Source organism: Oncorhynchus mykiss, chromosome 5 (assembly GCF_057628025.1).
Source record: "Oncorhynchus mykiss isolate SJ-2025 chromosome 5, ASM5762802v1, whole genome shotgun sequence".
Classification (NCBI taxonomy): Eukaryota; Metazoa; Chordata; class Actinopteri; order Salmoniformes; family Salmonidae; genus Oncorhynchus; species Oncorhynchus mykiss.
The window spans coordinates 24019075-24033947 of NC_143026.1; the positions used below are offsets into that span (position 1 = coordinate 24019075).

Here is a 14873-nt window from a genome sequence, read left to right on the forward strand (position 1 = left end):
TCTCGTGTGTGTGTGTCTCGTGTGTGTGTGTCTCGTGTGTGTGTCTCGTGTGTGTGTCTCGTGTGTGTGTCTCTCTCTGTCTGTCTGTCTGTCTGTCGGTGTGTGTCTGTCTGGTCTGGTCTGGTCTGGTCTGGTCTGGTCTGGACTAGACTGGACTGTCCTTTCCTTTCCTTTCCTTTCCTTTAGTCACTCTCCTCTGATAGTCACTCCCCCTCACAAAGTCCACAGATTCATGTCTGAGGTAACTGCTCCGTGGCAGAGTGTAGTGCCCCCCACAGGACTGGCTGAATTACTACACTTTCACCCCACAGGCATCTGTCTCTTTCAGCATGAGGCTAGCTTCCAGCATGATGTTGGCTGCCCCTCTGACGATGCTATGTTGCTGTTGAGATAATACTGTTTTGTCTGTTAGCACACAGATTTACTGGCCTCTGCATGTCATAGCGACTACCTCACAATACAAGCGTTGGCTTGTCTTTCCTGTATCACTTTTATATTTATCGGTGAACATTTATGTCTCTGACCTTTAACCCTGTCTGTCCCTTCCTCTTCCTGGTTGACTGTGATAGGTGGAGGAGATGGTGCAGAATCACATGACCTACTCGCTGCAGGATATGGGCGGAGACGCCAACTGGCAGCTGGTGGTGGAGGAGGGGGAGATGAAGGTAGGAGAGAGGGGGAGAGCGAGAGGAGAGAGGTGATGATTATATTGCCACTGTCAGTCTTGTTATACAAATGTAATAAAAATGTACATGAATAACACATGCACCCATCATCTAAGCCAACTGGAGCAGTTTGAGTCCCACACCTGTTTCTACATCTTCCATCTGTATGTGTGTTGTGAAGGTGTACAGGAGAGAGGTAGAGGAGAACGGTATTGTCCTGGACCCCCTGAAGGCCACTCACTCCGTAAAGGGAGTGACCGGACACGAGGTGTGCCACTATTTCTGGGACACAGATGTACGCAACGACTGGGAAAGTAAGTTTCATCTTCCATTTTTTTCTATGTAAAACAGAGCTTCGCAACAGCAATGCAGAAACAAACAAAACAACTGTTGCCATAAGGTAAGCACAGTACAATATGTGAAAGCAATTATGATAAGACTTTTTACCATGTCTTTCTTTAACTTAATGAGTCAGGTCAGCCTGGTTTGTGAAAGCTATCCATTTCTCCCAGTTTCTTTTAAAAAAAAATGTTTTAATTGTTAAGGCATATGTAAATCTTTCCATAGCAAAAATCTATTGACTTATACTTTACAATTCTTCAGACTTTGGGTATTCTACTTTTTTACCAACTCCTGGTAATGACTTTTGTACTAACGGCAAGTCAAACATAAATCAAGTATCTATCACTGTTGGTCACAACTCCTGGTAATGACTTTTGTACTAACGGCAAGTCAAACATAAATCAAGTATCTATCACTGTTAGTCACAACTCCTGGTAATGACTTTTGTACTAACGGCAAGTCAAACATAAATCAAGTATCTATCACTGTTAGTCACAACTCCTGGTAATGACTTTTGTACTAATGGCAAGTCAAACATAAATCAAGTATCTATCACTGTTGGTCACAACTCCTGGTAATGACTTTTGTACTAACGGCAAGTCAAACATAAATCAAGTATCTATCACTGTTAGTCACAACTCCTGGTAATGACTTTTGTACTAACGGCAAGTCAAACATAAATCAAGTATCTATCACTGTTAGTCACAACTCCTGGTAATGACTTTTGTACTAATGGCAAGTCAAACATAAATCAAGTATCTATCACTGTTAGTCACAACTCCTGGTAATGACTTTTGTACTAACGGCAAGTCAAACATAAATCAAGTATCTATCACTGTTGGTCACAACTCCTGGTAATGACTTTTGTACTAATGGCAAGTCAAACATAAATCAAGTATCTATCACTGTTAGTCACAACTCCTGGTAATGACTTTTGTACTAACGGCAAGTCAAACATAAATCAAGTATCTATCACTGTTAGTCACAACTCCTGGTAATGACTTTTGTACTAACGGCAAGTCAAACATAAATCAAGTATCTATCACTGTTAGTCACAACTCCTGGTAATGACTTTTGTACTAATGGCAAGTCAAACATAAATCAAGTATCTATCACTGTTAGTCACAACTCCTGGTAATGACTTTTGTACTAACGGCAAGTCAAACATAAATCAAGTATCTATCACTGTTGGTCACAACTCCTGGTAATGACTTTTGTACTAACGGCAAGTCAAACATAAATCAAGTATCTATCACTGTTAGTCACAACTCCTGGTAATGACTTTTGTACTAACGGCAAGTCAAACATAAATCAAGTATCTATCACTGTTAGTCACAACTCCTGGTAATGACTTTTGTACTAACGGCAAGTCAAACATAAATCAAGTATCTATCACTGTTAGTCACAACTCCTGGTAATGACTTTTGTACTAACGGCAAGTCAAACATAAATCAAGTATCTATCACTGTTGGTCACAACTCCTGGTAATGACTTTTGTACTAACGGCAAGTCAAACATAAATCAAGTATCTATCACTGTTGGTCACAACTCCTGGTAATGACTTTTGTACTAACGGCAAGTCAAACATAAATCAAGTATCTATCACTGTTGGTCACAACTCCTGGTAATGACTTTTGTACTAACGGCAAGTCAAACATAAATCAAGTATCTATCACTGTTGGTCACAACTCCTGGTAATGACTTTTGTACTAACGGCAAGTCAAACATAAATCAAGTATCTATCACTGTTGGTCACAACTCCTGGTAATGACTTTTGTACTAACGGCAAGTCAAACATAAATCAAGTATCTATCACTGTTAGTCACAACTCCTGGTAATGACTTTTGTACTAACGGCAAGTCAAACATAAATCAAGTATCTATCACTGTTAGTCACAACTCCTGGTAATGACTTTTGTACTAACGGCAAGTCAAACATAAATCAAGTATCTATCACTGTTAGTCACAACTCCTGGTAATGACTTTTGTACTAACGGCAAGTCAAACATAAATCAAGTATCTATCACTGTTAGTCACAACTCCTGGTAATGACTTTTGTACTAACGGCAAGTCAAACATAAATCAAGTATCTATCACTGTTGGTCACAACTCCTGGTAATGACTTTTGTACTAACGGCAAGTCAAACATAAATCAAGTATCTATCACTGTTAGTCACAACTCCTGGTAATGACTTTTGTACTAACGGCAAGTCAAACATAAATCAAGTATCTATCACTGTTAGTCACAACTCCTGGTAATGACTTTTGTACTAACGGCAAGTCAAACATAAATCAAGTATCTATCACTGTTAGTCACAACTCCTGGTAATGACTTTTGTACTAACGGCAAGTCAAACATAAATCAAGTATCTATCACTGTTAGTCACAACTCCTGGTAATGACTTTTGTACTAACGGCAAGTCAAACATAAATCAAGTATCTATCACTGTTAGTCACAACTCCTGGTAATGACTTTTGTACTAACGGCAAGTCAAACATAAATCAAGTATCTATCACTGTTAGTCACAACTCCTGGTAATGACTTTTGTACTAACGGCAAGTCAAACATAAATCAAGTATCTATCACTGTTGGTCACAACTCCTGGTAATGACTTTTGTACTAATGGCAAGTCAAACATAAATCAAGTATCTATCACTGTTAGTCACAACTCCTGGTAATGACTTTTGTACTAATGGCAAGTCAAACATAAATCAAGTATCTATCACTGTTAGTCACAACTCCTGGTAATGACTTTTGTACTAACGGCAAGTCAAACATAAATCAAGTATCTATCACTGTTAGTCACAACTCCTGGTAATGACTTTTGTACTAACGGCAAGTCAAACATAAATCAAGTATCTATCACTGTTAGTCACAACTCCTGGTAATGACTTTTGTACTAACGGCAAGTCAAACATAAATCAAGTATCTATCACTGTTAGTCACAACTCCTGGTAATGACTTTTGTACTAACGGCAAGTCAAACATAAATCAAGTATCTATCACTGTTGGTCACAACTCCTGGTAATGACTTTTGTACTAACGGCAAGTCAAACATAAATCAAGTATCTATCACTGTTAGTCACAACTCCTGGTAATGACTTTTGTACTAACGGCAAGTCAAACATAAATCAAGTATCTATCACTGTTAGTCACAACTCCTGGTAATGACTTTTGTACTAACGGCAAGTCAAACATAAATCAAGTATCTATCACTGTTAGTCACAACTCCTGGAACATTGCCACGGTACATTACAGGTTGTAGGGACTCTCTTATTACAGAACATACATTCTCCCAGAACACTGTTCATTTCTTACATTCCCCAAAGATGTGTGGTTGGCATCTACATGGCCACACAGACACCAGCATGGTTGTTGTTTACCTAGCGGGTGCTTTTTGATTCTAGGTGTGATATATTTTTCCAACAAAACTCCCGCCATGTTCTTACGTTTGTAGAAGTATGTTGTGTTTTGCATATATTGTCCCAATCTTCCTCTGAAATATCAGTCTTTAATTCCTTCTCCTATTTTGCTTTAATATAAAAGGTTGAATCTTTTCTAGAAGCAATCAGGTCACGACAGAGTGAAGAAATTGTCTTGGATGTTCCTTGTTTATATAACATTTCGAATGACATGATAGTCCCATTTGGTATTGTATCTTTAATTTTGATCTGATTTTCAAAATAATCCTTTAACTGTAAGTATCTGAAAATAACAAAAATTTTCCATACCACAATTCACCTTTAGATTCAGAAAATTTAAAAGCTCTGGTCTGAGGAGCATCGGTCTAAGGGACTGCATCTCAGTGCTAGAAGCGTCACCACAGACCCGGTTGAATTTCCAGGTTGAATCACAACCGGCCGTGATTAGGAGTCCCCATAGGCCAGCGCACAATTGGCTCAGCGTCGTCTGGGATTGGCCGGGGTAGGCCGTCATTGTAAATAAGTGTTTGTTCTTAACTGACTCACCTAGTTAAATAAATAAAAAAGAGCTCTGTCCTCTGCAATGGTACAAAATGCTGTCTCACCTAGGACTGTGGCGGTCACGAAATTTCGTCAGCCGGTGATTGTCAAGCAAATAACTGTTGATCTCACGGTAATTGACCGTAATTAACATTAAACAAATCAAATCACATTTTATTGTCACATACACATGGTTAGCAGATGTTAATGTGAGTGTAGCGAAATGCTTGTGCTTCTAGTTCCGACAATGCAGTAATAACCAACGAGTAATCTAACCTAACATTTTCACAACAACTACCTTACACATACAGTGGGGCAAAAAAGTATTTAGTCAGCCACCAATTGTGCAAGTTCTCTCACTTAAAAAGATGAGAGGCCTGTAATTTTCATCATAGGTATCACATATCACTTCAACTATGACAGACAAAATTAGAAAAAAAATCCAGAAAATCACATTGTAGGATTTTTAATGAATTTATTTGCAAATTATGGTGGAAAATAAGTATTTGGTCAATAACAAAAGTTTATCTCAATACTTTGTTATATACCCTTTGTTGGGAATGACAGAGGTCAAATGTTTTCTGTAAGTCTTCACAAGGTTTTCACACACTGTTGCTGGTATTTTGGCCCATTCCTCCATGCAGATCTTCTCTAGAGCAGTGATGTTTTGGGGCTGTTGCTGGGCAACACGGACTTTCAACTGCCTCCAAAGATTTTCTATGGGGTTGAGATCTGGAGACTGGCTAGGCCACTCCAGGACCTTGAAATGCTTCTTACGAAGCCACTCCTTTGTTGCCCGGGCGGTGTGTTTGGGATCATTGTCATGCTGAAAGACCCAGCCACGTTTCATCTTCAATGCCCTTGCTGATGGAAGGAGGTTTTCACTCAAAATCTCACGATACATGGCCCCATTCATTCTTTCCTTTACACGGATCAGTCGTCCTGGTCCCTTTGCAGAAAAACAGCCCCAAAGCATGATGTTTCCACCCTCATGCTTCACATATGCTGTTCTTTGGATGCAACTCAGCATTCTTTGTCCTCCAAACACGACGAGTTGAGTTTTTACCAAAAAGTTATATTTTGGTTTCATCTGCACATATGACATTCTCCCAATCTTCTTGTGGATCATCCACATGCTCTCTAGCAAACTTCAGACGGGCCTGGACATGTAATGGCTTAAGCAGAGGGACACGTCTGGCACTGCAGGATTTGAGTCCCTGGCAGCGTAGTGTGTTACTGATGGTAGGCTTTGTTACTTTGGTCCCAGCTCTCTGCAGGTCATTCACTAGGTCCCCCCGTGTGGTTCTGGGATTTTTGCTCATCGTTCTTGTGATCATTTTGACCCCACGGGATGAGATCTTGCGTGGAGCCCCAGATCGAGGGAGATTATCAGTGGTCGTGTATGCCTTCCATTTCCTAATAATTGCTCCCACAGTTGATTTCTTCAAACCAAGCTGCTTACCTATTGCAGATTCAGTCTTCCCAGCCTGGTGCAGGTCTACAATTTTGTTTCTGTTGTCCTTTGACAGCTCTTTGGTCTTGGCCATAGTGGAGTTTGGAGTGTGACTGTTTGAGGTTTTGGATAGGTTTCTTTTATACTGATAACAAGTTCAAACAGGTGCCATTAATACAGGTAACGAGTGGAGGACAGAGGAGCCTCTTGAGTAAGAAGTTACAGGCCTGTCAGATCCAGAAATCTTGCTTGTTTGTAGGTGACCAAATACTTATTTTCCATCATAATTTGCAAATAAATTCATTAAAAATCCTACAATGTGATTTTCTGTATTTTTTTTTCTCATTTTGTCTGTCATAGTTGGTGTACCTATGATGAAAATTACAGGCCTCTCTCATCTTTTTAAGTGGGAGAACTTGCACAATTAGTGGCTGACTAAATACTCTTTTGCCCCACTGTAGCCTACACCTTCACAATAAATCCATGATTTATTTTAGACAGGTCTAAAGAAACATGATATGAAGAAAATGTAGTCTATTTCAGAACCACAGAATAGCATACTCTGAGTTCTCCGTATGTTAGGTCCTGATCTGGCTATGCCAAACGGCTATTCATTTAGCAGACAAGATTTGCTTCGACTTCCGTGGCATCATTTTATAGTATGAAGAATACAATTGGACAAAGCTGAATAAAATAGAAAGGATATTTTCTCCAAACAATTTGAGGGAGTGTGCACAGGCGGCTATTCTGTGTTGAGCAGTTAACAAAGAAATAGGTCCTGCTATATGCTTCATATAGAGTTATTAATGTAACTTTAGTTGTTCTACAAACGTTGGGCTATATGTTTAGATTTGTAATACATTGTAAGGCTGCATGATGACTAATTATGATTTGAAAAAGATATCTTGAAAGGCATGAGCTCTGCTTTGTTTTTTTACGCAGGCTATACACACCATATCAGTCACTCATCCACAATTTGACAAGCACTTGATAATGCCTAAAATGTCCTGCCGGCATCCCCTTTGTGTAGCCGTAAAAAAATTATTTAGGCCCTAATTTACGGATTTCATATGACTAGGAATACAGATATGCATCTGTTGGTCATAGATACCTTTAAAAAAAAAAGGTAGGGTCGTGGATCAGAAAACCAGTCAATATCTGGTGTGACCACCATTTTACTCATGCAGCACGACACATCTCTTTCTCAGAGAGTTGATAAGCCTGTTGATTGTGGCCTGTGGAATGTTGTCCCACTCCTCAATGGCTGTGCGAAATTGCTGGATATTGGCAGGAACTGTAACACGCTGTCGTACACGTAGATCCAGAGCATCCCAAACATGCTCAATGGGTGACATGTATGGTGAGTATGCAGGCCATGGAAGAACTGGGACATTTTCAGCTTCCAGGAATTGTGTACAGTGGCCGTGCAGTGGCCTTGTGGTATAAGGCCGTGCATTATCACACTGAAACATGAGGTGATGGCGGTGAATGAATGGCACGACAACAGGCCTCAGGATCTCATCACTGTATCTCTGTGCATTCAAATTGCCATCGATAAAATGCAATTGTTTTCGTTGTCCGTCGCTTATGCCTGACCATACCATAACCCCATCACCAACAATGGGGCACTCTGTTCACAACGTTGGCATCAGCAAACCGCTTGCCCACACGACGCCATACACGCTGTCATTCATCTGTTAAGAGAACACTTCTCCAGCGTGCCAGTGGCCATCAAAGGTCAACATTTGCCCACTGAAGTTGGTTACAACGCCGAACTACAGTCATGTCAAGACCGTGGTGAGGATGACGAGCACTCAGATGAGCTTCGCTGAGACGCTGAATAAAAGCTTCGCTGACAAAACTACACATTTGGACTTTTATTGTCCCCCAGCAGAAGGTGCACCTGTGTAATGATCCTTGATAGTAATTTGTCCCAGAGGTTGAACTGTTTTGGGGGGACCTCTGCTGGTAGAGAGGGGAATAAATACAGCAGTCTATGGACTATTCATTTTCACTGCCTTTATTCTAGAGCTGAAATCTAAGGGAAGAAGTGACCATCTCTATATCTTCATTAATATTTTGGATAGTTGGCTTATTTGTTATAGCTTTATAATGTATTTTGTTACGTTTTCACGGCAATGTAAACCTATTTACTCCATTTCTCATTTTCTCTATTTTTGCATATATTTGATACTGAATTATCAGATCTTCAACCAAAACCTAATATTAGATTAACGGAACCGGAGTTTACAAATAACACAAAAGTATACCTATTTTATATATTTATTTAAAGTTATTCAACACCCAATTCCCCTGTGTGAGAAAGTAATTGCCCCCTTCCATTCTAACTGGTTGTGCCACCTTTTAGCTGTTGAGCAGTCTCTCACTTCGCTGTGGAGGAAAGTTGACTCACTCTTGAATGCAGAACTGCTTTAACTCAGTGACATTTGTGAATTTTCAGGCATAAACTGACACACGATTTCAATTGGGATTAGGGACTTTGACTAGGCCATTCCAAAACTTAAAATTAGTTGTTTCTTTTAGCTATTTTCATGTAGACTTGATTGTGTGCTTTGAATCATTGTCTTGCTGCATGACCCCGCTGCACTTCAGCTCACAGACGGATGTCCTGACATTCTGTAGAATTCTCTGATTCAGAGCAGAATTCATGCTTCCTTCTATTATATTTCCTGTGATTGGGTGTAGTTAGAGTAGATTTTGTGTTTTGTATCATTTAGTTTGTGTCCTGAATTGTAACCATATCCTTCCAACATATTTGTTAGTTTTGGGAGGCAAGTGTTAAAAACTAGCACGTCCTCGGCATACAAGGTGATTTTTATGCTATTTTCCTCAGATGGTAATACTTTGTAGTTCCTAATGTTACCTTATCGTTTGGGCTAGGGGCTCATTATGTAAGGCAAACAAAGCTGGGGAGGTGCACCATCCCTGGAGTGCATTGTAAAGTCATTTTATTTGTCAGATCAATTAAATTCTAACAACAGGATCTTGAAAAATGTTTTTAAAACACTGAATTGCATCTGGCACTTCAGTTTTCAATACTGTCATTTTCTGCAATGTTGCCAATCTCTGTAGTAAGGTCTCAATGTTCAATAATTGAGTGATTTATTTGATATGTTCTTATTCTGCTCTCTCTTTTCTTTAATTCAGCTACTATTGAGAACTTCAACGTTGTGGAGACGTTATCAGAAAATGCTGTTATCGTCTATCAGACACACAAGGTAAGAGAGAATGAGTAAAACACAGATGCCAAGGTTTCAAACCCAGACGCCTTCAGCGTTTTTAAAATGTGTTCCACTGAACATCCCACCACAATAAAGACCCTTTAAAGAGTGCCTTTTAAGTGTGTTTACTAAATGACTGGAAGGAAAATCTACGTGTGTGTGTTGCAGAGGGTGTGGCCTGCCTCTCAGAGAGATGTGCTCTACTTGTCTGCCATGAGGAAGATCCTGGCTAACAACGAGAACGACCCTGACACCTGGCTGGTCTGCAACTTCTCTGTGGACCACGACAATGCCATGGTCAGTATAACCCCCGCTACCCCTGGCGACCCAGACACCTGGCTGGTCTGCAACTTCTCTGTGGACCACGACAACGCCATGGTCAATCTCAGTTTAGTCTTCTTGAGATGGGCTTTTCCAGGAATTCCTGATTCCCCAGACTGACCTTAATCTATTTTTATTTGGGGGGGGGGGGGGGGTCTGTTACAATAACAACCAGGTTCGTCAAGGTAGAGTCTAAACATACATACAAATATTTATCTTGTATTTTCTTTGGTCAATGCTTGTGAATTGATGATCTTTCATGTCATTGTCCCCCCTCAGCCCACCAACAGGTGTGTCCGTGCCAAAATCAACATCGCCATGATCTGCCAGACCCTGGTAAGCCCACCAGAGGGCGACAGAGAGATCAGCAGAGACAACATCACCTGTAAAATCACTTACGTCGCCAACGGTGAGCTCACCTCCTAAATCACTCTGATAGCCACGACAGATGACCTGCTAGAATGAACAAATAAGCAGTATTACAATAGCCATGTAAACTCAGCAAAAAAAGAAACGTCCCTTTTTCAGGACCCTGTCTTTCAAAGATAATTCGTAAAAATCCAAATAACTTCACAAATCTTCATTGTAAAGGGTTTAAACACTTTCTCATGCTTGTTCAATGAACCATAAACAATTAATGAACATGCACCTGTGGAACGGTCGTTAAGACACTAACAGCTTACAGACTGTAGGCAATTAAGGTCACAGTTATGAAAACTTAGGACACAAAAAAGGCTTTTCTACTGACTCTGAAAGATGCCCGGGGTCCCTGTTCATCTGCGTGACCGCGATACAGGGAGACAGGATGGACAGCTGATCCTCCTCGCAATGGCAGACCTACGTGTAACAACACCTACACAGGATCGGTACATCACACATGTGAGACAGGTACAGGATGGCAACAACAACTGCCTGAGTTACACCAGGAACGCACAATCCCTCCATCAGTGCTCAGACTGTCCGCAATAGGCTGAGAGAGGCTGGACTGAGGGCTTGTAGGCCTGTTGTAAGGCAGGTCCTCACCAGACATCACCAGCAACAACGTCGCCTATGGGCACAAACCCACCGTCGTTGGACCAGACAGGACTGGCAAAAAGTGCTCTTCACTGACGAGTCGTGGTTTTGTCTCACCAGGGGTGATGATTGGATTTACGTTTATCGTCAAATGAATGAGCGTTACACTGAGGCCTGTACTCTGGAGCGGGATCGATTTGGAGGTTCCGTCATGGTCTGGGGCAGTGTGTCACAGCATCATTGGACTGAGCTTGTTGTCATAAAAAGCCAACCCAACGATGTGCGTAACAGGGAAGACATCCTCCTCCCTCATGTGGTATGCTTCCTGCAGGCTCATCCTGACATGACCCTCCAGCATGACAATGCCACCAGCCATACTGCTCGTTCTGTGCGTGATTTCCTGCAAGACAGGAATGTCAGTGTTTTGTCGTGGCCAGTGAAGAGCCCGGATCTCAATCCCATTGATCACGTCTGGAACCTGTTGGATCGGAGGGCGAGGGCTAGGGCCATTCTCCCCAGAAATGTCCGGGAACTTGCAGGTGCCTTGGTGGAAGAGTGGAGTAACATCTCACAGCAAGAACTGGCAAATCTGGTGCAGTCCATGAGGAGGAGATGCACTGCAGTACTTAATGCAGCTGGTGGCCACACCAGATAGTGACTGTTACTTTTGATTTTGACCCCCCCCCCCCCCCCCCCCCCCTTTGTTCAGGGACACATTATTACGCAGTTGACAGTGAGAGGATGTTTGTTTTTTTGCTGAGTTTATATACAGTACCAATAACTATGTATTCTTCAATTGGGGTTTGTGATATTTGAAGCAGGGCCAATATCATTACACTATATATTGTATATGAATCTACAGGTGTTGTGAATGAACCTGTTCTTTGTGATATCCTGTGTAACGTGTATTTCCTTTTCATCTCAGTGAACCCGGGAGGCTGGGCTCCTGCCTCAGTCCTGAGGGCCGTGGCCAAGAGGGAGTACCCCAAGTTCCTCAAACGTTTCACTGGCTACGTCCAGGAGAAAACATCAGTGAAACCTATTCTCTTCTGAGGTTCACAGGACTCACTACACCACTGTCCACACAAGACTGTTCTGAACATAGCATACCATGACAACCCGAACATAGCTCGCCCTCATGCTAGTGTACACTAACTAGTCCTCATGCTTGGTCTTTAGCTCGGTCTCCAGCTAGCTTCAATGTAAGCCCTCATGCTAGCGTCAATGCTAGTTTCCCATTCTACACCTCATGCTAGTTCTTTATACTAGCTCGCTCCTCATGCTAGTTTCCTATGCTAGCTCCCACATTAGCTAGCATGCTAATGCAGAAAGACCTGTGAGAATAGCCTAAATGTAAAAAATAAAACAAATCCCTTTTCTGGCAGAGATATAATATATAAATGTATGCGTTAAGAAATTTATAAGAAAGCAATTTAAGACATAAAGAAAAAACATGGCTCTATTTTAGTCCTGCTTTTTGTAGTTGACCTTTTTTTAAGAAATGGAGTGTTCCTATTTTGTGTTGATTTTGCTTTTTATAATAATCAGTGGTGTCACAGCTTACTCTCATGCTGCTAATTTTTCAAGTACAACAAAACAATTTAGCCTCTTTTTTCCCCCTAGAATGAATGTTGTGTTTGTAAAAAAAAAAAAAAGTGTAGAGGGCTGTCATTGAATTATGACCCCTATGACATAAGACTTGACCTTTTGGTCTTTGTCTCCCTGGTGAAAACACCACTTTGCTGGTGCTGATGGAGGGACGAGACTAAAAGTTTATTTTGTTTTCAAATGTTGAAAATGTATTTGTTTCTTTATTTTGGTGGTTGTACTTGAGTCAATAGCTAGGTTTCCAGCCAATTGGGGACAGATTTTCATGCGAATATTCAGAAATCTGCATAAAGAATGAGAATTTTCCCACCAGTGGTGTTTCCACCAAACTGACTTGTTGGTGATAAAAATCAGTGCGTGATGACACGGTGCACTTTTTCACTTAAGTTTTCATGTACTGAATAAAAATCTAAAATCCCATGTCCTTCCATCGCTGTTGCCATAAATAGCAAATGTCCCTACTCTTGTCTTGACACGTGCGCTCTAGCCAACAACTCGCAGATACAGTGCTGGTAGGCTAGTCTACATGAGATTATTATGGATTAGAGCGAGAATATTTATATTTGTCAAGCATCGATCATCATGTCACCGGAATAAGATCCTCTATTTATTGGAAAGGAGCATCAAACTCATCACCTTGCACTTTCATTACCCTGTAAAATTCATAATTTAGCCTAATAAACGGCATGGTTTCCCAAGTCGTAGTGGGAGTTCCACACACCATATCATTGTGTGACTCACAATATTATGGTTATATCAATATTTGTGCATAAAAGTATTTCCACCATTTCACTTGTAATTAATTTGACACAAAGATCTCAACATGTTGAACGAACAAATTACCTGTTGGCATTTAAAACAATTTACTGAAAGTTAGTTTCTAGCAAAGCTGTCGTGATTTTTTTTTCAAATACAATATAACTTCGCATAAAAACTGGTTGGAAACGTGGTTAGTGATGACATGATGTAGCAGCACAATTTAGAGTTGGGGTTTTAGATATCTTGATTATAACTGTATATAATGTCAGCAACCATTTCTGCTTCAGAACTGTCATTTTTTAAATGTCTGCAGATGCTTTTTGTGACTGAATTGACTCCATATGCCTTAGACTGGGGAGATAACCCAGTATGTTTTGGGATGGGGTAGGTGAGAGGGTGCTGATAGACCGTACACCCATATGAAATCACTAGAGAAGTGCCTAGGCCCGAGTTCCAATACCTGATTATCCTCCTCTCTTCTCCCTTCATTGAAATAATCAACCCTGATATGACTGAATGGAAACCTGAAACTTGACTTTCACTTATCCAATTGGGCTGATGTTCGGTCAGTCATTACTTCTAGAAAGGGAGGAAGGAAGCAGGCCCTTTCAAGGTATTTAGACAGCTCCTATGTTTCACAGAGGACAGAAGCTTGGTCTCCTGCTGGGCACTTCAGTGAAACAATGACTGTCTCCACTGAGTGAAAACCGAAGTCTTTCATTTCAGATACCTATTTGAAACTAAAAGGGTTTGGGGGTTAATGTCAAATTCATATACCTCTTGTGATATTGCAATCAGCAGAAATTGATTTTCACATAAAATATCCTTGGAGGATGTGAACTGTATACTGGCTTTCATTCCCCAACTGGATCAAGTGATTTTTACTTTGGTGAACGTACAATGTGCAAAGTCATCCAATAAGTCTGGTTTCCCCGACTCTTGAGTCCACTTCTGGACTAAAAATGCATGTTCTACATTCATTTGTCCTGGAATAGGCACAATGTGGGTCTGAGAAACTGCCCCAATATCTCTCCTATGAATTAAGTTGCACTGAATGTAAATAAAAGTAGTCATGCAAAATCTCTTGGGATTGATTTAAACCCATACTGTGAAAATGTGGCACTTCTTTAGCTCTGTTTGGAAAGAAAAATAAAATTCAAATTTTTCTCCAGTTCGGTGTGCTTTGAATCCTCGTTTCCCCTCCTTCTCTCACCATCTACAAACTCAATGTCAGTATAATTATACAGAAAGCCAATGAGTCCTGGTAGTGACGAAAACCAGTTGACATATGGCTTGTTGGAATGAACCTACGGCAGGGTTTCCCAAGCGGTGCACATTTTTGCCCTCGTACTACACAGCTGATTTAAATAAACTAATCAAGCTTTGAGAATTTGAATCAGCTGTGTAGTGTTAGTGCAAAAACCAAAATATGGGCCCCGAGGACCGAGTTTGGGAAATGCTGCCATAAGGCCAAGCATCCCAACAAATCAATAGCTGCTTTACAACA

At 40.8% G+C, this 14873-nt stretch overlaps 1 protein-coding gene across 4 annotated transcripts in view; it reads left to right on the plus strand.

Annotated features, from left to right (window-relative positions):
• The window catches only part of LOC110522832 (ceramide transfer protein), a 62337-nt gene extending 47891 nt beyond the window's left edge, over positions 1 to 14446 (plus strand). For all 4 annotated transcript variants that reach the window (XM_036977086.2, XM_090234226.1, XM_090234227.1 and 1 more), the window contains 6 exons: positions 570 to 665; positions 847 to 979; positions 9591 to 9661; positions 9833 to 9961; positions 10265 to 10394; positions 11925 to 14446. In XM_036977086.2, coding sequence (XP_036832981.2) covers positions 570 to 665; positions 847 to 979; positions 9591 to 9661; positions 9833 to 9961; positions 10265 to 10394; positions 11925 to 12052 — 687 coding nt within the window. In that variant the 3' untranslated portion in view covers positions 12053 to 14446. The remainder of the gene's footprint in view (positions 1 to 569; positions 666 to 846; positions 980 to 9590; positions 9662 to 9832; positions 9962 to 10264; positions 10395 to 11924) is intronic.
• Positions 14447 to 14873: the final 427 nt, after the last annotated feature.